The 27,980-nt window shown below is 51.2% G+C and overlaps 1 protein-coding gene across 4 annotated transcripts; it reads right to left on the bottom strand.

Annotated features, from left to right (window-relative positions):
* Positions 1 to 11,387: 11,387 nt before the first annotated feature.
* On the bottom strand, positions 11,388 to 19,840 carry LOC120672930 (protein NRT1/ PTR FAMILY 8.1-like). Of its 4 annotated transcripts, none has more exons than XM_039953562.1 (4): positions 19,662 to 19,840; positions 13,457 to 13,609; positions 13,139 to 13,356; positions 11,388 to 13,049 (listed from the first exon to the last, which is right to left on the bottom strand). In XM_039953562.1, exons 2-4 carry the CDS (start codon positions 13,563 to 13,565, stop codon positions 11,646 to 11,648), a joined length of 1,731 nt encoding a protein of 576 aa, XP_039809496.1. In that variant the 5' UTR covers positions 13,566 to 13,609; positions 19,662 to 19,840; the 3' UTR covers positions 11,388 to 11,645. The 4 variants fall into 4 exon arrangements, with proteins under 4 accessions (XP_039809496.1, XP_039809494.1, XP_039809493.1 ...); XM_039953560.1 differs by having other exon boundaries at positions 13,457 to 13,614; XM_039953559.1 differs by lacking the exon at positions 19,662 to 19,840 and adding an exon at positions 14,146 to 14,541 and having other exon boundaries at positions 13,457 to 13,614.
* Positions 19,841 to 27,980: the final 8,140 nt, after the last annotated feature.

Genomic DNA, 27,980 nt, shown 5'->3' on the forward strand with positions numbered 1-27,980 from the left:
TCAGAATATACTTCAAGCAGATATCAGTAACCATAGTCTAATTCTATTACAAACAACCGAATATTATAAGAGAGAACTAGAGATGAACCCATGCCAGACTTTCGAGCAACACTAGCGACTCGATGACTCCTAGACTTCTCCTAAACTCCACTAAGCCTAAAGACTATGCAAGGAATGCAAGAGAGGAGAGGTGAGTGGTGTGTGGTCTGTGTTTGTGTTCTTATTCTCTACCCCCTCCCTTGTATTTATAGGAGGGAGCCACCGGCCACAGCACCCCAGGGCGACCTAAAGGAGCAACAGGGAGGCGCCACGTGGCAAAGTTGAGGTGGTGAGGCCCATAGGCCTGGTCGGCCGACCTAGGCCTGCCCTGGCCGCCAACCGCCCCCAACTGCTGGGGGTTGGGCTTGTCTGGGCCTCCTTGTCTGATCCACACTGGGGTTGGCCTGTCTTGACTTGTTTTGCTTCGGTTCTTTGGCTACACTTGGTCCATTTGAGCCTGAATCGGTACTCTGATATTTTCTGTGATTTTCTGCTGGGCCAAAGTGTGTTTGCAACCTGCATATTAGCTCAAAAGCGCAACTTGCATATTCTAAAAGGTAAAGTGTTGTTTAGGGACTTTATTGAATATAAGTACGTGTAAGAAATGCAAACTCTCATGATTTTCTGATCAAGTTGACGCCTAGAAATGATCGTTAGTGAGCATCAACAGGATCTCCCAAGCTGTCCTTTGCTCGTCCCGAGCAAAGTAGGACAAATCAGGTTGTTGATCAGAAAATCACTTCGACTCGTACCTTACCTGTCATGTCATAGTCTGAAGCAAAGGGATTCATCTATAAGCTTAAATAAGTCCGTTAGCATACCTTTGCTCAATTACCTTACTCCTTCGTGGGGCTTTGTAGCTATCTCCTTATCTTGGGCTATTGAAAGTCAGAACGGTGCATAGAGTGATACTTATTTGTTCATAGATCCGCAATCCATCTGGAGATATTTTTTTAAAATAATTTTGAAAACATGGCAAAGCTCCCAGGATAACTCTCTCAAGGCACTCATCTTGTATTTCCTTACCAGAGCAGTATCTGCCTTTGATCTTGCCAACTACTACAAGCCTTTATTTATTGTAACACTTGTATTCTATTTATTGTAAAGTCAAAGAGAGGATCCATGGAGAAACAAGTCATGCAATCTCGATCAAAAGGTGCAAATGTATGAGTGGATGGATGGATGGATATGACTTACTCCTTGAGGTAATAGCTTTTCTCTCTCGAATCATCCCTATGTCTCTTTCTTTCTTTCTTTCTTTTTTTTGAGACATGGCTATCCTTTTTTTTTTAGGTCATGCTTCTTTGGCATGCCATTTTTCTCTTTTTGGGGCAACCATAATCTGACTTTATTTTATTTCAGGGATGTTCTACGAGAGAGATCACCAAGACATGGAGCATTTATTATGTGGAATGAATAGGTGGCGGTGCCAATTCCCAGTGTAGGAATGTAGCAATTGGATGGGATGTGTACGTACTTATGATCGAGAAAGCATGAAAAGCATCTAACTAGGGTCACACAATTTGACAAAACTCAACAGAATATCAAGCCGCATATGTGTAAAGGGTTTTTCATGGAATATGACATATGGCTTTGGTAGGACATTGCATATCGCTGAGGAACTTGCCCCTTTTAGAATTTTGAAAACAACTCCAGACTTCAAGCATCACTAGAACAAGCTTGCACAACCTTATTTACCATATCTGAACTCGCAACAACTTAGACTTGAATTAATCATATGCAACCCACTGAACTTTCAGGTTCATTGACAAGACATTTGCATAACCAGCAGATTTAAACTCAAGAGAACTCTTATTTTCAAACTAGGCACAACAGACATGATAGAGCAAAGCAAAACTCATCCTTTCAACATATCAAAAGGAGTTAAAACATTCTTACAGCGCATCATGAAAAAGAGAAATAAAGCAGTAAATTTTTATTTTATTTTTGAAAGTTTTTTATCAAATTTTATTGAAAGCAAATAAAGGGATACAGTTGACTTAGGGGAGGGAACCTCCCCCAAGCTAGCTCTTGGTTTAGGGTCCAAAAAGCAGGACCTTTCTCCATACCTGATAAGGTTGAGGTCGTTTCGTCCGTACCTGGAGAAGTAGTAGCGGTCGATGGCGTCTTGTTCTTCTTGCGCCACACCTTCTTGGTCTTCTTTGGTAGCGTAGGCGGCGCAGGAACAGGATCCTCGGATGCAGGATAGACAATTTCTAGATCTTCCCATACTGTGTTGGCGATGAAGTCAGGGATCTTCTGGTCGTCTTCCACTGGCTCGGTTGGTGGAGTATGAATTTCCCAATCCTCCCAAACTGGCTTGGAAGGGGGATGATAATCTTGATCATCCCAACCTGGCTCTGCCCATAGCCCTTGTTTCTCACTATCCTCATGAATCAGGAATACCTCCCTTTTGTTCTGGAACTTGAATTTCATGGTCTTTCCCATGATACAAAGGCTGATTCTTTCTGTCCCCACATCAATTCTGGCGTTTGTATCCTTGAGGAATGGTTGCCCAAGTATGAGCGGAATTCCAAGATCTCCTTCCATATCAAAGACTACAAAGTCCGCTAATATGTAGGTATTCTTGACCTTTACCATTAACATTTCCACAACTCCTTCTGGATATCTTAGCGTGGAATCCGCCAGCTGAACACACATAGTGGTAGGGGAAATTGATGGATAGACTAGCTTCTCGAAAGTCACCTTGGGCATGATGTTGACGCTGCCTCCAAGGTCACAAAGGGCGTGATTAAATTCATAATCAAAGATTGAGCAGCTAATCACTGGGGTTCCAGGATCTTATCGTATTGTGGCTGCTAACTCGCCCCACGCACCTCTTCTTGGGCGTGTGAGCTTCTCTGCGTAGCTGAGGGGTGTCCTGCTAAAGGGCTCTTTCCACATAGCATTAACGACATTCACGCTTTCTAGAGTAGACTCGAGTTGCCCCGGGATCTTCCCTAGTTCAGCAGTAGGTGTAGCAGCAGCTAATTGAGCCAATTGAGTTTCTAGCGCCTTATTGAAACTCAGTTGTTCTTCATAGCCGTGGAGAATCCGTCCATCTTGGCATGGATAGTCTCCATAGATTTGTCTATAACTGCCAACTTCTTTTGAAGGGACTCATTGATCTTCGTTTGGCCGTAGACAAGATCTCTCAAGGTAGGATGGTTAGGACCGAAAGAATTCGAATTCCCATTACCTCCTTGATAGTATGGGCGTGGTTGATTCCACCCCTGACCTCCTTGTGGACAAAACACATTGTTGTCATTGAGCAATAGAGCTTCTTCCTGGGTTTCTGGGCAATTATCGCCCGAATGTCCAACATTCCCGCAGACCTCGCACATCATGCGAGTCTCCAAGGCTTGAAGTGCTTGCAATTGAGCCTTATCTTGGGAATAATCCTCAAATTTCTTGAGGAGGAGATCAATCTTCATAGCGAGCATGTTGGCCTCCTTAACGGAGTGCATACCTCGCTGGCGCGGTTGGAGGCGATCATTGCTCCAATCTTGGTTGGAAACCATCTTCTCGATCAATGATGTAGCTCTTTCAATGGTTTGCGAGAAGAAAGCTCCACCCACAGCGGCATCCACATGATCATGGGATGACTGTGTCAACCCGTTGTAGAAGTTCTATAGAATGAGCCCATTATCCATTCCGTGGTGCGGACACGCTAGAATGTACTCCTGAAGCCTCTCCCAAGCTTCCGGAATTGACTCATTTGATGCCTGCTGGAAGTTCGAAATCCGACCACGAATAGCATTGGTTTTGCCTGTCGGGAAGAACTTCGAGAGGAACGCCTTGGCACATTTGTCCCAAGTATCCACAGTAGCCTTGTTAGTATAAAACCATTGCTTCGCTCTCCCCAAGAGAGAGAACAAAAACAGACGGAGGCGGATAGCATCTTGCGATACACTCTTGATAACAAAAATACTGCAGAGCTCCAGGAACTGCTGGAGATGAGTTCTGGCATCCTCATTGGCCTTGCCACAGAATGGGCTGGCCTGCACCATCGTAATGAGACCCATCTTGATCTCGAAATTTTCTCCTCCGGTGTTGACCTCGGGCCCGGTAGGGACCTGGTTAGCAGACGGAGCAGAGTAATCATGGAGTGTCTTTTGGGCCATAGCTCTAGGAGCTGACGATGATGCAATGACTGGATCGACTGCCGAGAGTGAGATCAGAGGAGGTACGAAACGAGGTCGAACTCTTCTCAAAAGTGACTCTGGATTGGAATTAATGTTTTGTGGCAGATCGAAACCGGTCATACACTACCCTGTTTTCATATCAACAAAGACAAGAAAACAAAGCCAAGTTAGCCTGTTTAGCAAGCGAATACCAATTTCGATTTTGTTCACAACTTTTATCAATATATTTCACTCTATGCCTTCCCCGGCAACGACGCCAAAAATTCTTGTTGGTGCCTACCAACGTCACCAGCGATGACGCCCGCAGACGCCAATTTGGGGTGGCAGTATTTCATGAACCACGAATAAATCCGCAAGCGCACGGAATACCGCTGTAGCATTTTACCCGGGAGTATACCAGGGTGTCATTTATATTTCCACAGGGAAGGCGGTGAGTGAGAGAATATATAGATTAGTGAGTGAACTCTATCTAGATTGGATATTCTCAAGCATAAACATGGGTAAGATAATAACATGGTAAGAGGTAGTGTGACACACACACAAACTACCCTCTCGGATAAATAAATAAATAAAAGAAAGATAAAAAATGCTTTAGGCCGGGAGCAAGGTAAAAGTCAGAGCTCGAGTCAGTTGTGCTAGGCTAGCTATATCTACACTTTCTCATTGGTTAGCTCGTCAGAGATTAAACTACACAACAGGGAGATCGCTATCGAAGCGACGGGAGGAGCTCGTATACCTCGGCGACTTTGTGTACCTCCTACCCCCCATACCGAACGTGGAGGATTACTAAAAGGCTCGGACAGGGCTGTCACCACCTGCCGGCTACCTCTACAAACCATGGGTATAGTTGACATCCAGCAACACTTAGCTAATCTAGACACCATGTCTACACTAGTAAGGGATACTCTAGTGTCCCACGCGGAGCCCCCACCCTCCGGATGGACAGACATCACACTAGAGCATTCATACAAATACTGGAAAAGTTGATAGAGTTCTAAGAACAAAAGACTAACCATCTCCAGCACAGGGCGATCATATAATGCAAGCATAGAATGATAACGCAACCATGACAAGAAGCATATACTCGATAACTTAGAATATACTTCAAGCAGATATCGGTAACCATAGTCTAATTCTATTACAAACAACCGAATATTACAAGAGAGAACTAGAGATGAACCCATACCAGACTCTCGAGCAACACTGGCGACTCGATGACTCCTAGACTTCTCCTAAACTCCACTAAGCCTAAAGACTATGCAAGGAATGCAAGAGAGGAGAGGTGTGTGGTGTGTGTGTGTGTGTGTGTGTGTGTGTGTGTGTGTGTGTGTGTGTGTGTGTGTGTGTGTGTGTGTGTGTGTGTGTGTGTGTGTGTTCTCATTCTCTACCCACTCCCTTGTATTTATAGGAGGGAGCCACCGGCCGCAGCACCCCAAACCGACGTAAAGGAGCAACAGGGAGGCACCACGTGGCAAAGTAGAGGCGGTGGGGCCCATGGGCCTGGTCGGCCGACCTGCCCTGGCCGCCAACCACCCCCAACTGCTGGGGGTTGGGCTTGTCTGGGCCTCCTTGTCTGATCCACGCTGGGGTTGGCCTGTCTTGACTTGTTTTGCTTCGGTTCTTGGGCTACACTTAGTCCATTTGAGCCTGAATCAGTACTCTGATATTTTTTGTGATTTTCTACTGGGCAAAAGTGTGCTTGCAACCTGCATATTAGCTCAAAAGCACAACTTGTATATTCTAAAAGATAAAGTGTTGTTTAGGGACTTTATTGAATATAAGTACGTGTAAGAAATGCAAACTCTCATGATTTTCTGATCAAGTTGATGCCTAGAAATGATCGTTAGTGAGCGTCAACAAAATGCAAGCGTACCACGTAGTGCATGTGTTTTCCGAGGGGTGAGACAAAGAGCAGGCCCGCGCCTGTGTCGGTCTTCATCACAGATCCGTCGAAGTACATGAGCTAGCATTCTGCTTGAATCTGGGGTGGGGACGGCTGAGTGTCGGTCCATTCAGCAGTGAAATCCGCCAAGACTTGGGACTTGACCACCTTGCGAGGTGTATAGGTGAGTCTCTCCCATCAGCTCCACGGACCACTCAGCTATCCTACCCGTGACCTCTCGGTTGTGGACGATCTCTCCCAGGGGAAAAGATGAGACCACGGTGATGGGGTGAGCCTCGAAGTAGTGGCGCAGTTTGCGCCGAGCCAGAATCACTGCGTAAAGTAGCTTCTGGATCTGTGGATACCGCGTCTTGGTTTCAGACAGCACTTCACTGATGAAGTACACTGGCCTCTGGACGGGCAAAGCATGTCCCTCCTTTTGTCGCTCCACAACGATGGCTGCGCTGACGACCTGAGTCGTGGCTGTCACGTATAGGTAGAGGGGCTCGCTGTCCATTGGTGGTGTTAGGATTGGAGCGCTAGTGAGCGATGCCTTGAGTTTGTCAAGGGCCTCCTAAGCCTCGGGGGTCCACGAAAAGCGCTCAGATTTCCTCAAGAGCCGATACAGAAGCAAGCCTTTCTCACCGAGGTGTGAGATGAAATGGCTGAGTGCCGCTAGGCAACCCATGACCTTCTGCACCCCCTTTAGGTCTCGGATCGGGCCCATCTGAGCGATGGCCGAGACTTTCTCAGGGTTGGGTTCAATGCCTCGCTGGGAGACGATGAAGCCGAAGAGCATACCTCGAGGCACTCCGAACACGCACTTCTCGGGGTTAAGTTTTACCTCTTTGGCCCTAAGGCAATCCAATGCGATCCTGAGATCGGCTATCAAGTCGTCCGCCTTCCTGGACTTCACGACAATGTTGTCGACATATGCCTCTACGGTTCGCCCGATATGATCCTTAAACACGTAGAGCATACACCGCTGGTATATGGCTCCGGCGTTCCTAAGGCCAAAGTGCATTGTAACATAGCAGTACATGCCGAAAGGAGTGATAAAAGAAGTCGCGAGCTGGTCGGACTCTTTCATCTTGATTTGGTGGTAACCAGAATACGCATCAAGAAAGGATAAAAGTTCGCATCCCGCAGTTGAATCAACAATTTGATCAATACGTGGCAAAGGAAAAGGAACTTTCGGACATGCTTTATTTAAACCAGTATAGTCTACACACATCCTCCACTTCCCATTCTTTTTCTTAACTAGTACAGGATTAGCTATCCACTCGGCATGGAATACCTCCTTGATGAATCCGGCCGCTAAAAGCTTGTGTACCTCCTCGCCGATCGCCCATCGCTTGAGCTCGTCGAAGCGTCGCAGGCGTTGCTTCACCGGCTTGGAGTTCGGCAGGATGTTAAGGGAGTGCTCGGCGACCTCCCTCGGTATGCCAGGAATGTCCAAGGGGCCACACGTGAAGATGTCGGCGTTGGCGCGGAGAAAGTCGACAAGCACCACTTCCTATTTGTTGCTGAGGGTAGCACTGATCTTCAGTGCCTTGCCGTCGGGGGCCTTCGGGTCGAGGGGGGTGTCCTTGGCACCCTCGGCAAGCTCGAAGCTGCTCGCATGTCACTGTGTAGAGTCCATGGCCACGTTCGCCATCCTCTACAGGTCCGCGGCGAGGGCCTTGTCCACAGCCAAAGCCTCGGCGTGCTCGACGCAGTCGACGTCGCACTCGTAGGCGTGCTCGAACGAGGAGCCAACGGTGATGACACCCTTCGAGCCCGGCATCTTCAGCTTGAGGTAAGTGTAGTTGGGGGATCGCCATGAACTTGGCGTAGCATGGCCACCCACGAATGGCGTGGTATTCTCTTCGGAACCCCACCACCTCGAAGGTGGGCACTTCCTTGCGGAAGTTGGCCGCCGTGCCGAAGCAGACGGGCAGGTCGATCTAACTGAGGGGTTGGACTCACCTCCCCGGCACAACGCCGTGGAACGGCGACTTGCTAGGGCGAAGTTTGTCCAACCCGATCCCCATGAGCTCCAAGGTGTGGGCGCACATGATGTTGAGGCCATTGCCTCCGTCCATGAGCACCTTGGAGAAGCGGGTGTTGCCAATGATGGGATCCACAACGAGTGGATACTGTCCCGAGTTCGGGATGTAGTCGGGGTGGTCCTCGCGGCAGAAGGAGATAGTGTCCTCCGACCAGTGGAGGTAGGATGGCGTGGCCTTGGTGACGGAAAAAACTTCTCGGCGCTTGCGCTTGCGCTGCCGATAGGTCATATTTGCCGTGGGCCCTCCAAAGATGAAGAAGATGTTCTCCACCGAGGGGAACTTGTCATCGCCACCCTTGTCGTCTGCATCTTTCTTCTTGTCCTCGTCTCTGTGCGCGATGCGGTTGTAGTATTTGTGAAGCATTTCACACTGCTCGAGGGTGTGGTTGGCCGAGCCCTTGTGGTAAGGGCATGGCTTCTTGAGCATGTCGTCGAACAGGCTGCCACCGCCCCGAGGGGGGCCTCGGGGTCCCTTGTGATCTGGGGAAGCGACGAAGGCCTCGTCGGAGTCCTCCCCTTGCGCCTGACCGCGTTAGTTCTGCGGGGCCTGCTTCTTTCCTTTCTTCCCCCGCTTTAGCTTCTTAGCGGGGGTCTTGGTCTTGCTGTTGCTGCCCTCCGCAAGCGCATTCTCCTTGTGCTTGGTTGTCTTACGGTCGAAGATGGCACCAACTACTTCCTCACCTGAGGCGAAGTTGGTGGCGACATCAAACAGGCGGTTCACGCTGGTGGGAGGGCTTCGTCCAAGCTCATGCACCAGGTTCCTGCACGTCGTGCCTTGAAGGAAGGCATTGATGACCTCGGAGTCGGTGACGTTGGGGAGCTCGGTGCACTGCTTGGAGAAGCATCGGATGTAGTCGCGTAGGGATTCGTTGGGCTTTTGTTGGCACCCTCGGAGATCCCAGGAGTTCCCAGGGCGCACGTAAGTTCCTTGGAAGTTGCCCACGAAGATCTTGACCAAGTCGTCCCAGTTGTGGATCTGGTTCGCGGGGAGGTGCTCGAGCCATGTCCGCGTAGAGTCTGCGAGGTGCAGAGGAAGGTTGCATATCATCACGGCATCGTCCATCACGCCGCCTAGCTAGCATGCCAGGCGGTAATCATTGAGCCAGAGCGCGGGATCGGTCTCTCCCGTGTACTTGACTAAGGTGGTGGGCTGACGAAAGCGCAGGGGAAAAGAAGTAGTGCGGATCTCTCGGCTGAACACATGGGTGCCCGGAGGCTCCGGTGATACGCCCCTGTCATGCTCGGGGTCGATCCGTCCACCACGTCGATGGTTGTACTTCTTACCGTTGATGGTGTTGCGGGCGTCGCCATCGTCGGCGCGTCCGCACGTGTCCTGGATGCGCTCCTTCGCAGGAGGCTTCTTGATGCGGTCATGCACCGAGGGTGCTTTCGCACTGTCCGCTGCGACTGCCTTGCCCGTCCTCCCGGTGGAGTGTGCACCGAGGCCTCTTGGTCCTGCTGCGCAGTTCCACCAGCCTTTGCCGAGGCTGCTGAGCGCATGCGAGATGCGGAGCTCTTAGCCTGCTGCACTGCAGCCTGCTCGATGAGCACCCGTGCCTCGTCGCGCAGATTGCGACCCTTGGGCGCAGAGGGTTCGGGCATTGCTTGAAGCAAGTAAGTCATGGGGACGAGTTTCTGGCTAGATCTTTTCAGGTCCAACGGGTTGTCTATGTCGTCGTCGGCTAGGATCCGCTCCTGGGCAACGCGCCCTGCCGCCCGAGCACGCGCACTGCGCGTGGTGCGCTCCTGCTCGAGCGCGGTACGTAGCTTCCGTGTCTGCCGACGCTCCTCCTCGAGCTTGGCCTCAAGCTCTTGGAGTTGCGTCAGCTGCGCCTGCCGCACCGCCGAGCTTGTCAAAGCCACCAGCCTGGGTGCTGCAGGTACTAGTGTTGGGTTTGCTGGTGGGTTTGGCGCGCCATTTTCGTCGTCGCTCGGCACGTCGTCGATCTGCCCGTCTGCGAGCTCGACCATGAAGCACTCCCGAGTGGGATCGTAATCCCCCTCGCTCGAGTCGTCAGAGCAGGTGAGGCAGTAGTCTGCCGTAGCTTGGAATGACAGAAAAGCTTTGCGATCATGAAGCCCAGAGTAGTCCCACTCCGGGGCCTCGCGGCTGTGCACGTAGACATACTCCTCGTCCACAGAGTCGGGGCACGAACTGTCCACAGAATCGGAGCCCATGTGGCGTGTCGGCACGTGCGCGCTCGCCGCGGCATGTCGACTCAGAAAGGTCGGAACGAGACGGCGCTCCGGCGAGCAGCACATCATGCGGCGGAGGTGGAGTTCTTCCGCTCGGTGTTTGCGCGCCGTCGCTCAGCTCTTCCTCATCCTTGGTCACGGTCCGTACTGGGAAAGCGGGGGATGCCACGGATGTTGAACTCTTCCAAGAGGGAGGAAAGGAAGGCAACCCAATCCCGGAGCCGCGGCGGCTCCCCGGCGAGCCTCGGCAGCGTCCATCGGGGGCGGACGGTACTCGAAATCCCGATCGGGGGTGGACGGTATTTGAAATACCGTCCACCTCTGGTTCATTTCTGGCCGTTGGATCGTGCATGTGCGTTCCAGATCGAGCGGGCTGAGGACTCGGTCGTCGTTGTCAGGAAGGTGCGGCCGGCGGCGCGGGAGCTGTCTGCCGCCAGCGCCATGGCGAAGGCCGGAGGCCCAGGTGCGCCGCACCTCTGGTCTTTGGAGCGTGGTGGCCACGGGCAGAGGCGAAGTTCGTCGGCGGCCTAGTATGCAGGAAACTTCGTCTCCGCTTCAATCGAGAATAGCCCTGGCGGCTCGCGCGCTCTGGTCCGTGGGGCTGAAGGCTCAGACCTGGTCGCCGCCGCCGCCCACCAGCGTACGGGCTTCCTACTGCTCCGAGTTCCATCGCAACGCAGGAAGCGAGCGCGACCGCAGCGACGGCGTTGTCCTTTGCAGCCAGGTCCAGGCTGGTCAGGGAGACTGGCAGGCGCGGAACAGAGATAAAAAGGATCAAGCCACCATATGAATTGCGAAGCTGAACAACCCACAAATGTAGCAGATGCATTTTCCAAGGATTCAGCATAGGACGTAGGGAAGGACCAGAACTGGTGATACTCAGAACTGGTGATACTGATGATCAGGAGCACTGGCTTGGCATCTGAAGAATTCTCTTCAGATCATTCAGAGTGAGAGTGTGGCACTGTGGCTCAGCCAAAGGGCTCAGGCCATCTTGTCTTGTGTTACTAGATGTATACTGTGGATCGAAGGATAACTAGATTTGAAGGCGGCCTGGTTTCATTGCTCTGTTGGATTCAGTAATCCGTTGCTTTTGTAGGAGCTGAACTTATTTTATAGATACTGATAGTTGGGATCAAGCATTGCGCGTATTACTGACACATGACATACTAAACAATTCATTCGACCCTGTCACCTACAGTGAACTGCTACGTTTAAACACGCGGCGAACTCTCACAAACAAACCGAAAGAGCCAACCACACAGACAGAGAAATCACTTCGTTTTCGCCTTGTCCGTTCAGTCAGCCTGCAGCCCTGCCCTGCACCGCTTCATCAGTTGTGCTCCCCGCCTTTGGCGTCCGGGTATTCCGCCGTCTTCTTGTACTTGTACCACTTGGCGATGACCAGGTAGACGAGGAAGTTGAGGAGGCTGAGCACGGCGAGCAGCCAGAAGAAGTAGTCGAGGTGGCCGCGGTTGAGGTTGTCCGGGATCCACCCGAGCCTGCCGTGCGTGGTGGTGATGCGCGTCACGATGGTCACCAGCACCGTGCTCAGGTAGTTGCCCAGCGCCACGGTGGTGAGCGACAGCGCCGAGCACAGGCTCCTCATGGCGTCGGGCGCCTGGTCGTAGAAGAACTCCAGCTGCCCCACGAAGGTGAACACCTCCGCGCACCCGATGATGAAGTACTGCGGGATCTGCCAGAAGATGGAGATGGGCACCGTGTCCTTGTCGCCATACAGGCCGTGCCGCGCCACGGCGCGCAGCCGCACCACGTCGAGCACGCCCGCCGCCACCATGGAGAAGATGGAGATCACGAGGCCGATGCCCATGCGCTGCAGCTGCGTGAACCCGCGCGGGCGCCCCGTCACGGACCGCACGAAGGGCACGATGGCGCGGTCGTAGATGGGCACCCAGATGATGACGCTGATGGTGTCCACCATGGACAGCGTCGCCGAGGGGATGCTGAACCTGGGGCCCATGCGCTGGTCCAGCGTGTTGCCCTGCAGCACGAACATGGTGCTCATCTGCCCGTACACCGTCGCGAACACGATCCCGGTCGCCCAGATGGGCAGCAGCCGCACCACGCTCTTGAGCTCCTCCACCTGCGTCACCGTGCACAGCCGCCACGGGCTCACCGCCGCCCCGTCCTTGGCCGTCACGACGGCCGCCTTGTCGAGGCAGCTGAACTGGTCCGTGTGCTCTAGCTTGCGGCTGCCCTCGATGCCGGACTCCTTGTCCAGCGTCTCGTGCAGCTGCGCCTTGTCGGCGGGCACGGCCACGCTCCACTTGCGCGCGGACGCGACGAGCACCTGCGCGATGCGCGTGATCGGGCTGCCCCCGGGGCGCTGGTGCCGGTACAGCGGCGTGCCGATGATGAAGCTGACGACGGCGATGGCCATCACCACGGCGGGGATGCCGAAGCCCCAGCCCCAGCCGACGTGCGTCTGCACGTACACCAGCACCGTCGACGCCACCAGCGCGCCGATGTTGATGGAGAAGTAGAACCAGTTGAAGAAGGAGCTCTTGCTCTTCTGCTCCCGCTCGTCGTTCTCGTCGAACTGGTCGGCGCCAAAGGACGACACGCAGGGCTTGATCCCGCCCGTGCCCAGCGCGATCAGGTACAGCGCCACGAACACTGCCGCCGACTGCGACTCCGTCGGGTGGCACGTCCCGCTGCTGTCGCACGACGGCACCAGCCCCTTCACCGACGACGCCATCGTCAGCAGCGCCAGGCCCTGTTTCAATCAGACAGTCGTGCACAGATGATCAGAGTGGTGATGGCAGAGAAACCATGAAATTCATCCATAGTTCAGGTGCTGCTTACAATGATGTAGATGATCATGAAGCTGGCGATGGTCCAGTATCTCCCCATGTAGGCGTCAGCCAAGAATGCGCCGATGAGTGGCGTGATGTAGCACGTTCCGCTCCAGTTGGTGACATTGTTGGCGGCGACAGAGTTCCCCTGGCCGAGGCGGGTCTTCATGTAGTTCACCAGGTTGGTGCTCATGCCATAGTACGCCAGCCTCTCGCAGCACTCATTCGCTGAAGAAACCATGAGTGCATCAGATGAGTTGCCACAATCAATGGACAATAGGCAGAGCAATGGAGCAGGGCGAGCAATGGAGCAGAGGAGCGTACTGACCGAGGATGTAAGGGCAGGCGCGCCAGTTGCCGGTGCCCTTCTTCACGGCGGGGTTCCCCTTCATGTCGACGGTCCCGTCTTGGGTGTACATGTCTGCAACCTCTCCCATGGCGTCGCTCAGATGGTGTACAAGCTCAGAGAATCAGAGGCCTCCTGTCCTGCGAGCATACAACGATACTGTTACTGAAGATTCAGTGTGATAGTCCTAGATGTCAATAAACGGAGCAAGTGTGCACAAGAAGCCTTGAAATTTCAGAGATTGTGACTAGGTGTGGATTTGCATCAGAATAGAAACAATATAAATGGGACACGATTTAACGCCTCAAATACAGACATCAAATTTCTTCAAGAAAAAAAACATTTTTTGTTGGCACAAGTTAGTCGAGGGAAAAAATGGACAAATTGCTCAAATTATTGGCCACTTCAGTAATCCACACAAACAAAGTGGGGGGATCTGAATTTGAGGCAGACCTAACTCCTAGAAGAACTGGTCATCGAGTTCTGAACACTAAAGGCTCGCCCAATTTTTCAGCATAGTGGCCACTAGCAAGCGGACGCCATTACCAACCATACTCATAACTCATAAAGCACAGAAACAAGAAGATTCAGAAACCGCCGGAATCTCCACCCCTCTACTGCTGCAGAAGCCATGGCGGAATCAAGAAGACGGAGGAGGAGGCCGCTCGTACCTGCTCGAAGGACTACGCAGGGGAGCACGCGGCCTGCCTTTGTCTCTAGAGAGATGCAGCGGTGCGGAGCCAACGAGGCGGACGAGGTAGGCGGCCAAGACGAACACTCATCCCACCATAATATCCAAATATCCAATCCAGCTAGGCCACCAAAGAACTCTGGGGGGGGGGGGGGGGGGGGGGGGCAAGCCCCCAGCCCCAAAGGGACTCTTTTGATGGCCGCTTCCTACTTTCCCAGTCCACTAAACCAAAGGAGGAGGAGCTATCGATGATGGTGTTAGCCGCGCAGGCCCCGCCACCCCTTCTTCTTCTCAGCCCCAGCGGCAATGGCGACGGGTATGCCGAGGGCCGAGGGCTGGCGGACTGGTGGAGTCCACTGACAGGGACGAGCCGGCACGTGCACCGGACTCTTTTGGTGGTGGCGTAGAAGGGTCGGATATTATGGCATTGTTTGGTTACATGTGAAATTTTTCGCGCACGTTTTTCGAGAATAGAATCTTGTACGCATGGATACTAAATGAAGTCTATTTGCAAAATCTTTTCAGAGATGAGTGTAATTTTTCGAGACGAATCTAATGGTGGTAATTAATTGATGATTTGCTACAGTGATGCTACAGTAACCGTCCTCTAATCGTGCGGTCAAATGCCTCATTAGATTCGTCTCGCGATTTACACGGGGGTTGTGGAGGTGGTTTTGTAATTAAACTTCATTTAATACTTTAAATTAGTGGTCAAAAGTGCTACAATATTCCATGGTGCACCGGAGACTCCACCTCTTCTTTTCTGTCACGGTGACTGGCTCCGTTTCAGCACAGATTCAGTGCTGATTCCTCGGTTTTTCCAGGCTCGTGTTCACGAGAAGGGAAAGGATTCAGTCTTTTTTTTTTAAGAAAGAAAGGGTGGATTCAGTGCTAATGTGTTTGGGAATGAGATCCTCAGCAGTCGGGTTTTTGACTTTACTCTGCAGTCACAAGATATCAGCCGTCAACTCGTGATCCAACAATGTTCCAGTGTTGGCGCTTGCACGCGGCTCTCCTAGCCGCTGGCTCTGGCCGCCGGCTCTTTCTCGCTGGCTCTCCTCTGCAGCTGTAACCTCCGCCGCCGTCGCGGCAACCGCAGCAAGCTGCTCGAGCTTCCCGACGCCCTGAGGTCCGAGCCCGCGCGGCGGCTTCTTGGCTCCTCCGCCGCCGCTTCCCCAAGCTCTGGCGCGACCGCGACCTCCGCCGCCATCGCAGCAGCTGCAGCAAGCTGCTCGAGCTTCCCGACGCCCTGAAGTCTGAGCCCGCGTGGTGGCACGGCGCTTCTTGGCTCCTCCGCCGCCGCTTCCCAAAGCTCTGGCGCGACCGCGACCGTGACCTCCGCCGCCGTCGCGGCAGCTGCCGTCTTCTTCACATTCTCTCCAGCGTCGAATCCCCATTCTTTTTCTCCCCCATCCCCTCCATTGTTCCTCCTCCGTGCCCCTTTATTTTTCGAGCCACCTTCCATTTGCTGCGGTCTCCGGAGGCGGTGGCATCCCAGATTCCCAGCCATGGATCTATCGGAGGACTTTTTGATTTCGTGTCAAGGCTTTGCAAGCTTTGAGTATTGTGCAGCGTGCAACATGAACTCACGACTCGTCATAAATTTGCAGTTTCTCTCGAACCATTGTCAGAAACAATTCAGGGAGCTGTCTCCACTATCGCAAGGGGGAGAGGCTGCCGCTGGGACGCACTCCGTCTGCGCCACCGGTGGCCATGCGTGCTGGCGATGGGCGGCTTGCCGGCTGTGCCGCCGCCACAGTCACAAGAGCAGCTGCCGCTGGGCGGCCCACTGTCTGCGCCGCCGGTGGTCATGTGCGCTTGTGCTGGGCGGCCCGCCGGCCGCGCTGCCGCCGCAGGGGGCCACGCTGCTGGTGGTGCTGGGCGCCCCGCCGTCCGCGCAGCCGCCGGAGGTGGCCACTGGGCGGTGCTTGTGGAGGAGATGGAGGGGTCCGGCGGGCGCGGCTATCCCGCGTCCTCCCGTGGCCCGAGCCGAGCCTCGGGTAGGAGAGCCGAGCGAGCGTCGGGAGCACCTCGCGAGCCAATCTAGGTGCATCGTAGGATTCCTGCTGGACGGCGGATATCGCGTGACTGCAGGGTGAAGTCAGCGACCCGACTTCAGAGGATCTGGTTCCGTGTGTTTGAGGGTGAACTGGTGGTTGGCCTCTGTGATGGACGTGGACCAGCAGCATCTTCACCCTGTGGATCTTTTTTTCAGTTTCTAACAAGCAGATGCATGTGAAAACAGCAGGCTTTCTTTTGTGGTTTCTAGCTAATTGGGAGCCGGGCGAACGGCCGCGATGCCGAACTGGCTAGCAGCGCTCAATAGCGCCCTTCAGGGATGGATTTCCTGGCGGGTAGTGCAGGGGTACTAAAATTCCCTCGTCTGTCTTCATGTCCAAAGCATAGTCTAGGTTCGGCCTAACTCACGAGGCGATGGGCCACTGTGTATGGGTGGGAGCAGGAGTTCGGGGTTTTCTTGACCTGTGTGAGAAGCTCTTTTTCTTAATACAATGTCGTGGGGGTGGTCTTTCCCCCGCAGGTCAAATTTTTTAGCTAATTGGGAGCCGGAGCCTAATTAATCCATGGCAGAGACATACTCCATCCGTTCCGAAATAATTGCAACTATAGAGTTCAAAATTTGTTCCACAAAAAATTGGTAACTTTGACTTACCTACCAAAAAAGACAAGACAATTTTCGGAACATCTCGTCCACTCATCATAAAAAGACAAAGGGTATTTTTGTAATCTTACACAAAACATTGGTATGCGTGCTCGGTCCTAGTATTGCATTTGTTTTGGATGGAGGAAGGGTGTGTTTAGATCTTTTTGGCATAAATTTTTGAAAGAGAATCTTACTATTTCGGAGCACTAAATAAGGTATATTTACAAAAAAAATTGCTCGGATGGGTTGTAAATCGCAAGACGAATCTAATGAGATTAATCAATTTATAATTAGCAGATGGTTACTGTAGCATCATTGTTGCAAAACATAGATTAAATATGCTCATTAGATTCATCTCGCGATTTACAACCCATCCGTGCAAAAAGTTTTGCAAATAGATTTTATTTAATAATCCATGCATATGTCTAAACATTTAATGTGATGTTTTTTGTTGTAAAATTTTGGGATCTAAACAAACCCGAAGTACTTTGGGTGTGCAGTGTGCTGCTGGCTTGACTGATGTACAGTACTCTATAGTGTTACTGTTCAGGCTTCAGAGAATCAGCGCTGAGGGTTTCAGACTGTGAGAACGCTCAAACTGCAAAGTCCAACTGTTTTCCTTTTTTTCCAAATGCACAGAAATAGCAATTTTGAAATTGCAGGGATCTGCCAGCGGCGTGGTTGGGTTTCTTATACAAGGAGCGGTCAAACTAGCGCTGGAGATAGATGCGGAACGCTGGACGATCACGCGACAACGACGCGTCGACTTCCAATGGAGGAGAAACAACGCAGCTTTCGTTCCCACGGCGAGGAGGACAGGTTTGGCCTTGCCCTCGGAAAACGATGGACTTGGGGACTGTGACTCGCCGGAGAATTTTGCTTGGAAAATCCTTCCTCTTGTATCGCAACATCCAAACGGCCTGACGCGACGTCGGATCCGGATCAACATCGGGTGGCGTCTCACATGATGTTGGATTATTCCTGTATTCGTAACCCCGCACCATATTTTTTTATACTTTTTTAAAAGAGTTCTTACATTGGTCGTCGGATTAGGATCTAACTGAGGGATCTGATTGGATCCACCAACTAAGTGGCTAAATTTAGCTGCTAGGGATCCAAAGATCAGCTAAAGTTTAGCTAAGTTTAACTATTTTAACACAGCTAGATCCAGCTAAAATTTAGCTGCGAGAACTTTTAACTGGCTAAAAGCTGGGTGGATCCAAATAGGCCTCCAGTAAGAGTGAGTCAAGATTATGGGGTGGACCTTCCAATATAACAAGACCTTCCAATATAACAACCTAGCCTTGTCTGAAAGGGGGAAGGATTTAAAAAAACTTTCTTCTCCTCCCTTTTACGTGATTATAAGAAATATACAAGCTACTAGTTACTTTTTAGAAAAATAGTGCTAGTATGCTGACGGAGGAGGGAATCTTTTGATGTATCAATCATGCAGTCTGTGGCGGATACTCTTGCGCTTGCTTCGTTGCTTTGGCTTGAGCGCTTGACCAAAGGTCGTGCCTGGCCAAATTATGGGCATGATTGGCCACTAAAATAATATAATCTTAATCCGCTCCACGTGTGCATCATCAGCGGACACAGTTGACAAGGGAGCAAGCAGCATGAGGTTAATCTACTAGTACTAGCGTATTTCCACGCGGCATCGCTAAGGCACTGTTTAGATCACACCTCAAATCCCGTAAACGCAAAAAAAAAGTCACATCGAATGTTTCGACACATGTATGGAGTACTAAATGAAGTCTATTTATAAAACTTTTTACATAGATGGACTGTAAATCGCGAGACGAATCTAATGAGCCTACTTAATCCATAATTTGCAACAGTGATGCTACAGTACTATCCGCTAATTATTAATTAATCATGGATTAATTAGCATCATTGGATTCGTCTCGCGATTTACAACCCATCTTTTCAAAAAAATTTATAAATAAACTTTATTTAGTACTTCAAATTAACAAAATTCCAACACAAAAAATTTTGAGCGTTGAGCTAAACACGGCCTAAGGCCGCCCTGGCGCGTTCACACATGACGACGGGATGATCAGTGTTGATACCGACGCGACGGTCAGAAATCCAGGCAAAAACGAGTCAAAGAAACCAGCCGGCCAGGACCGAACAAGCAGTGTCCAAGTTGGAAGTTGGAGCGCAATCGCCAGCTACCCTGATGAATCCAAAGCATTGAAGCACACACAAGAAGTCAAGAACAAGTGAGCGCGGAGGCACTGGTGCCGTGTGGTGTCGATACAGGGCGGAAACGACGCCGAGGCGAACCGAGCAGCAGGCGTTCTGGTTTCCATATACTCCGTACAGGAGAGGAGAGTCCTGGTAGCAGACCAAGTGACAGGAACACGCTGCTGGGCGGCCAGGTCCGTGGAACCTGGCCGCCACTCGGCTGCAGAGGATGACAAGAAGGTTTCAGTGCAGCAGCCTGTCGCGCAGCCGGTGGACAGCTGGATGAATGTAATGCCGGGTTCTGTGAATCCAGCGACCGCCGCTCAGTGGCAGGCAGGCGTACGTCTGGACTCTGGACACAGCCGGCCTAGGCATATGCAGATTTTTTTAAAACAAAAAAAAAGTTGAACAGTTTAGGAATAGAGTTGGAGAGAGGAGGCGATTACGCCGATGTGCAGTGGCAGATTAACGGCCTAGTAGATCACATCATACGGGGTGTTCTGGGTTGGGCGTGCGTGGAGGACGGGAGAACCGATCGGTTCCGCTAGCGCCGTCGTCCGGAGCGAACACAGGCCAACGAGGACCGGCGGCTCATGACGGATCGGAGCCAGAGCAGGGGGAGGAGATGAGACTGGGGGGCGTACCTGGACTGGACTGGCGGAGAGCCGGCTGGAGCGGCGGCGCTGCTGGAGCGGCGGGGAGGCTTGGGAGCAGCGACGACGGGGGAATCTGCGGCGCGGTATCTCGTAACTGCCGGGGGGGCCTGTTCCTCTGCCCGCGAGACGAGGGAAGCGAGGAGGCGGCCGGGACCGGGAGGAGCGCCACGAGAACAACCGCCTTCGTTTGACCCCGTATTTATAGCCGCGGGCCGGCAGATGGACCCGAACTGCCCAAGCGCGCGCACGGGCACGGGCACCGTGTCCAGTCGGTTGGGTTACGGGGGAGCGGACGCGATCGGGCGAATATTTCCGAGACGGGCCCTCGCTAGCGCTAGCGGTGGACTGCTCCGGCCGAGGCGATGGTGACCGGTCGGAGATGGACGCCGGGTTTCGCCGGTGTGGATGGATCTTGGATGGGCGTCGAGGCTACGCCGCCGTCGCTAGCTGGGTAGGATTGTTAACTCGCTCGTTGGGATGTGGGGCGCCAATTGAAGGGCCGGATTGCCTGGCCGGGCCGTAGGCGTGGTCGGATGCGTGCGTACGCGATCGGGACTTGGGGGCGGACCAATCGGGAGGCCCGCCCTCTAGCTACAGTTGCTGAATCGGAGGCGGATCGGAGCAGCCAGCCACGAGGAAGGTTTTTTTTACCGACCGGTTATACCAAACCGGCGCCCACCGTACCGGAACTGGTGTGACCGGTTACTCGAAAAAATTGGACAAATTCAAATTTCAAACAAAAACGACAGTTCAATCGGTTTGCACTGGTTAGCCGACCGGTTTAATCGGTAAATCAGTCCGGTTTGAGGTGTAACCGGTCCGGTGATCAAAAAACCGAACAATGCACATATTAATATAAAAGACCACACTTATAATCATACATACAAATGCAATAGTAATAAGCGTGGGAGTGGGAGGCAACCGCGTGAGTCATATGCCGGCGTGATGGGCCTTAATGCGCCGGGTTTTTTTTGGTTTAACTTCATATGCCCGCAAAATATACTAAATGGACGAATATTTGAAAAAAAATTGACACCATTAAATTCATCGCAACTTGAAATATTTTTTAAAAAAATCATTTTTTTAATTCAAATTTAAATTTTGAATTGGGCCAGTTTGCAACCGGTCGTACCGAAACCGGTCCGGAACACCGGTAACTGTGGTTTGAGGACCGGTTCCGATCGATAAAAAAACCCTGGCCACGAGACGCCCTGGTTTTGGACTCCGCGGCGCTGTCGGCCGGGACCCTTTCCGGGCTTCTGTGTGCCTCGTGTGTAGTACTGCTACAGCTGTGCAAACACAGGCACACAGCCAACGGTTCGGTACCGGCCTAGCCTAGCCTAGCGACACGGCCCTAACGTTATCGCGCGCCGTTAACCCGGTGGTGGGTGGCACGCCTTCTCACGCACGCGTACGTATCGTCGACCGTCGAGTCCACGGGGTGCCTCACCGTGGGCTACTGTACTGGGACGACATGGCAACCAACAACGTGTGGCCGACGTGGGCCTCGAGGAAGCCCATCATCAACATCATGCACCCAAGGTCCCAAGCCCATGCGACGACGACGACTACAATGATGGGCCGTACGGTGCGCCTCAGGCCCAGCGTAACAACTCGGGCCGCCGCCGATTAAGCCAAGATTTTTCCATAAAAAGTCTAGATAGAATGATAGATGGCTCGCTCTGTGATCTCTATTAGTAGCCATGATGAGTGTGTGACCAGGACGAGGAACCACCACAAGCGGAAGAGGCCGTCGTCTTCCTTTCCTTTTTGGGCGCCCAGACGAGAGGACCTCGCACTGCCGGCGAGGGGTGGGAGCTAGGGACAGCGGTTGCCGACGAGGTTGCCGATGCTTGGGGTGCTAGTTGAGGCGGCGGAGCTTAGAGTTTTGAGTTGCTAGGCTTCAATAAGGCACCGGCTCTAGAGGAGGAGGCTGGTGGCGGTTGGCTGGTGGCGGAGGCGAGGCGGTGTACGAGTCGCCGGCCAAGAGAGGGTTAGACCTCTGGTGGGTCGTTGACGGTGGGTGAGTACCGCGGGCAGGGATTCGTGGGAACCCCCGTTTAGAGATTTGGCCTGGGGTGTTAACACGCAGTAGGGGATCGTACGTGCTTGAGAGAGATACGGAGGTTCGGGCGAGCGCAACACCCTATTTCATATGTGTGTTTATAGATTATCTTTGATGAAGGTCTCTTCCTCTGAGTGTTCTAGGTCTTAGTCGGAATCGATCCTCTTACATGTTGGGTTTCCTACCTCCTTTATAGTACTTCCCCCTTCAGGGGTACTTACCACTTCTCATGTGGATGCAGCGCCTGACGGCGGACGCCGACCAGCAGGTGGGACCCGCCTCTGGACGGATGCAGGCCCTTGGGCCAGGCCTATCCATCGGGGGTCACTCGTCATGTGATCCTGAGGGTCTTCTGTAGCTATCTCGGGGTCCTAGCATCCTGGGGCCTTCCTCCTTGCATGTCCTGGGGGCGCGGGGGGTGCCACCCCGGGACTGTACTTAATGTGACAGGTAGTAACAGTGGTGGACCCCTTTGCCACCGCCTAGGGCATGTGAAGTGACGTGCCCCGAGAGGAGCGTTCCCCCGGGCTGCTTGTTCCTTCGCTTATAAGCACGTCTCCCCTATGGCATTTTATGGGGGAGATGCGCCACCCTCAGGTCCCGCGCCATGGTGGTAGTGCAACGCAGTAAACAGTCATTACTGGGACATGTGTCTTCTGTCGTCGGACCTTCTCGGAGGAGGCCTCTTGGTCGGAATTCCTATTTCTTGTTTGTCCTTGCTAGACCAAGCCGGTCCGATAGGGTTCTCTAAGTCCATTTTGTTCGGGCTTAGCGATACCCCGTTCCCACGACGCTTACAGTCATGGTTGGCGGAGGGAGCAAAAGAGAGGTGGAGAATGAGGGAGTGGGGTGGACGACGGCCTGGGAAAGGATGGGTGAAGGAAGAAGTTTTTGCGATGGACCAGAGCTGTAAAATTGCTGATGAATAGATGGACCCAACCGCAGACCATGGCCTCAAAAAAATTTTACTGCTGTTTTTTTCGCTCGTTCGCGCGTGCGGGGCGTGCGCTCGCGTTGCTTTGCATTCGCTCGTTTTTTTCACGTGCGCTGGCGCTCACTAGGCTTCGGTGTTTTTTTGCGCAACGGACGGGCGAACACGCAACGGATGGGCTCGTTTTTTTTTTTTGCATGAGCTGGCGCTCACTAGTTACGAGGGGGCACGCGCGCGTTGAATGCGGCGGCGGCGCAACGGACGGGCGCGCGGGCGGACGGACGAACGCGGGGCTGGCAAGGGTATTCGGGTCAAGTTGGTGCTGCAGAGAGCGAGGACGTCAAATATTTAGGAAACGGGCCAACGGCCCAGGACGTCAAGAATAATGAGTATGGAGGGAGTACTGACATTTTCTTCCACATTAGGAGTACTTACCTCGTCATATTAGCAGGTCTAATGCGCTCGATAGCACGTAAGACAGGACGACGGACGCCGCCAATGCGGAAGGCACAGTGGTACTCAGTGGGCCATGCCCCCCCCCCCAAATAAAAATTAGTACCCCCCAGGCCCATCCGACATCCCTAGCTAGCCCATGAAAAATTGAAGCCCACTAGCGACTAGCCCAGTAACCAGCACCTGCACCTTAGGTCAGGACGTCAGGTTGACGTTTCGTCTCATGATTGCCGATCGCCGGACTGGATTCCAAATCAAGTCTGCTGCCTCTCCAACTCTCCAGCGACGCATGCGACGGCCATTGGCGACGGCAAGCACCGAGCAAAGCCAAGGCGCCAAGCACAGAAGTACTGAAGCCACGCGGTCGCCGGCCGCCGACGCTTGATAAAGTGTGCTCTTTAGCTTCAAAGTTCTATCCTGCTGATTTCTTAGAACAAGAGAGAGCCAATTTGAGATGTCAATTACGCCATTATGAGCTTGATGTACCTACCAATCCAAAATTTCAAGATGTGACAAGTGTAGCTGACCTTTGTCGTCGACTTGTAGAAACTAAAAAAGCAGATGATTATCATTTGATTCACAGGTGTGCTCTTATTTTATATTATTGACACTTAGTTAATTAGAAAATTATAACATCAATTAGTAATATTTCTTTTTTCCATGTGTAGGCTCATTTGCCTTGTTCTTACTTTACCAGTTTCAACTGCAACTACAGGACACGCATTTTCAGCAATGAAAATTAATAAGACTAGGCGACGAAACAAGATGGAAGATGAATTTTTAAGAAATTGCTTGGTACTCTATATTGAAAGAGAGGTTGCCATGAAGGTCACGACAGATTCGATTATCGATGCTTTCAATATGGTGAAGAATCGCGCTGTGAGATTTAGATGAACAAGTAAGATATATTGATCACTTTTACAAATTATTTGCTTTTATGTATTGCCATTGCGTGATTTATTACTATAGTTTGCTAGCTAGCGTATGCTTGTGTGGATAATGAAAAATTGGGATAAATTACCAAATTTCCACTTATATGTTTACCACCCCCCTAATTTTGTCCCTAGTTCCACCACTGAGCAGCAGAGCCCCTATCAACGTGCCAACAGCTAATCCAACCTCCGGCGTGCGCCAGGCTGAAGCAGCCATCCTGGACGATCACTCACTTGAGACGTAGGAGTACAACGGTGGGGTGTGGGATCGGAGGTACACTGTTGCTGATGCCTTCTTTTTGGACTCCACTCCACTGCTCTTATAGCGGCGCAAGGCACACAGTGATCAGTGACACTTGGCATGGATAGGTGATAGGTGACACATGGCGCCGACGGCCAGCTTTTCTTTCGTTTGTTTTGCATCATCAGTGAGGGAAGCCGGTGGCCGGACGAGACCGAGACCTGACGGCGCCGAGACAGGACTGATCATGAGAGCGACGGAGCGAGCCGCGCCAAAACGAACCACCACCCACCGGCCCGTGTTGCAAGTATCTTTGCAAGAAGTATTGATGTCAGCAACCGAGATTCTAAAGCTGCAAATTGCTATCCAAATGTCTTTATTCCATATTAGATTCTCTGAACTATTCCGGTGACAATAGCATAAGTCGAAAGAAGTTTCTTCAAATCGAAACCATTGAAAAATTGTTTAATATCAACAATGTTACCAAAAAAATTGAATGGCTTGGCTATGTGTAGCATTGAGAATGATATTTTGGATGACATTAATCTTGATAGAGTTCTTAAAGATTTTGCACCAAGAAATGCGGAAGGCAGTTTTGACAAGGCACTAAAGCATTATATTTTTATTTAGGTAATTATAGTGGTTATTGTTTTTAGTTTTTTGTTACGATATATTATGAGCTACACATATATTGTAAAGTAATCTTTATTATTCATACTATTTTGATACTAAAAATTAGTTCAACGGGCTCTTATCTTGCTTGCCCAAAGGCCCAAATTATAGATGGCTTGTCTCCTCGTGTCGGGGTCGGGGTTCCCTCCTCGTGACATGGCTTGTCTCCCTGTCGCTGCTGATGGGGGGGGGGGGGGGTTGATCGTGTGACTCCTCTCCTTCGGTCCGGAGCAGCGCGGCGGTGAGCTGACGCCTCCTTTTGGCTCGCCCGGCCCGCCGGTTGCCTTGCCCAGAAACGGGGGAGGCGTCTTTTTTATTTTTATATTTTTGAAAAACATTTTTTATAGAAATATATTTTAAATTTCACAATTTACAGTTTTATACCCCTACCGCCCGGCAGGGGGGCGGCAGGGGGCCTGCCGCCCGGCAGGGAGGCGGCAGGGACTTATATATAAATAAAAAAATTTATTTGCGCGGAGGCCCTTGGCAGGAGCCTGCTGCCCCCTGCCGGGCGGCAGGCCCCCTGCCGCCACTCCACTGGGCGGCAGGGGGCTTGCCGCCCGGCAGGGGGGCGGCAGGCTCCCCCTCCCCGCACAATGGGCTATTAGATGTGGTTTTAGATATTTTGGATACAAATAAAAAGCATTAGTAAAGTATATGAATATGAAAAGTATATATTAGCAATTCATACACATACGCAAATGAGAACGAAATAGGTGATGCATGAGAACGAAATAGGTGATGCATGAGAACGAAATAAGTATAACATGACGACATGTCCATAACAAAAATACGGAAACAGCTAGAAGCACCTCCTAACCACCCCGGCCACCCCGGCCATGTCGACCTCTTTTACGCTGAGCGTGGACGTGGTCTGTAGAGTAGGTGTGCCGCATTTCCTCCATAGCTGCCTCTGCGATCTCCTGTGCGTAAGGCACAAGCACCCTATCCACATAGGCCCCGTGTGAGTTGTTGAACATTATGTATCCAAACAACCACAACAGGTATGCCTCAAGGGATCGAGTGACGCTATCCTCATCAGCATCATGTGCCAAATTGTCGGGCTGCATAGAAAAGATGAACATTTATGAGTACGAGATCAATTATAAAATAAAATCATAACTGCACTAGTCAAAAGCATGACTCTAACATTAATCGTAACAAAACAAGGTATGTACCTGGAACTGCAGGATCCATGCCTTGGCAGGCCCTATTACTTTTGGATGCTCTTCTACATCAATCGTGATGTCAATATTTGCAAAACGCTCTTCTAGATCGTCCAACCACGTAGGCGGGACTACACGAGGCCCTACGGCATCCCCCACTGATAGGAAGACCCAGCAGCATCGCAACGTCCTGTAGGGTCGGTGTCATCTCCCCACAAGGGAGGTGGAAGGTGTTTGTCTCAGGCCTCCATCTATCAACCAGAGCCGTCAGTAGGGACCTGCCCAGCTTTACTGAACCACTCTCAGCAAGACAACCTATAGTAAGAAGACCAGCCTCACTCAACCTGAAAAATGGAATGATCAAAGGTAAGTACATTATGTACGAAACGTATACGAAACAAACGTATTCTTAGAAACATAATCCAACGACATATCACCTGGGCACCCATCATGGGTCAACAGGAATAAACTCCGCTAGTGGACGTGGACGCAGCACGTTAAGTTTCACGCGCTGAACCACTGCAAGGAAGGACCGGTGCGACGAGTCTATGACTCTGTCAAGTAGAGCTGGCGTATCTTCGGCCATACCTAACACAAAAAATATAAGTTTTCTGTATTTTCTATAATTTTTCTGCATTTTTCTACAATTTATCTTAAATTTTCATAAACTTTTCTAACATTTTCTTGCATTTCCTACAACTTTTGTACAATATATTTTTATAAATATATTTTTCTAACATTTTCTAAATTTTTCTGCATTTTCTACAATTTATCTTAAATTTTCATAAACTTTTCTAACATTTTCGTGCATTTCCTATAATTTTTTACAATATATTTTTCTAATATTTTCTAAATTTTTCTGCATTTTCTACAATTTATCTGAATGTTTCATATACTTTTCTAACATTTTCTACAATTTCTGACTATTTCTCGAAATTTTTCCTCGTATTAAACAACTAATCAATACCACAAAATTTGTTGGTAAACCTAATTGGTTTTTCTAAAAACTAATCTTAATTCTACCTAAATTATATTAAAAACATTACTTAAATCGCTAAAATATCATTACTGCTGCATACACTAATTATAGAATTAAACATACAAAAAATTTAGATCGAGAAAGTTGAGAAATATTTATTACCTGCGGTTAGGATCCAAAATCCAGCAGGACTTCGCCGTTACAACTCACTCCCTCACCCCTCCTCTCTCCCTCCCGCTCTCTGGATGTCGTGGGAAGCAAATGAGGGGGGAGGGGGGAGAGAAGCCTTTTATACAGTATGGGGGAGCCTGCCGCCCCCCTGCCGCCCAGTGGAGTGGCGGCAGGGGGCCTGCCGCCCGGCAAGGGGGTGGCAGGCTCCCACCAAGGGCCTCCGCACAAATAAATTTTTTTTATTTACATATAAGTCCCTGCCGCCCTCTTGCCGGGCGGTAGGGGTATAAAACTGTAAATTATGAAATTGAAAATATATTTCTGTAAAAAATGTTTTTGAAAAATATAAAAATAAAAAAACGCCCGGGGAGGGGGCCTGCATCTTCTCACCGGTCCACATGAGGCCAGGCCCAACAGAAATGGGCCCAACGTATGTGGCCCACTCCTAATGCGGGTGCTGGGAATCTCATCTGGATACATACAACCCGATGGTCTGACCGCTTGCAACGAACATGATCCCATTTAAGTCATTTCGAGTGATTTTAGTAATCAAGTGACAACGTAATCAATGGGACTAACGAGTTTGCGAGATTATATTTGTAGAATTCTTTAGGTCCCTTGGATGGAGTCCAAATCATATCCGAGACGTCCAAACCACCATCGAGATACTCTAGTCGCTGTGAAAAAAAAGAGATAG

The sequence above is a fragment of the Panicum virgatum genome, chromosome 5N (assembly GCF_016808335.1).
Source record: "Panicum virgatum strain AP13 chromosome 5N, P.virgatum_v5, whole genome shotgun sequence".
In the NCBI taxonomy this organism is placed as follows: Eukaryota; Viridiplantae; Streptophyta; class Magnoliopsida; order Poales; family Poaceae; genus Panicum; species Panicum virgatum.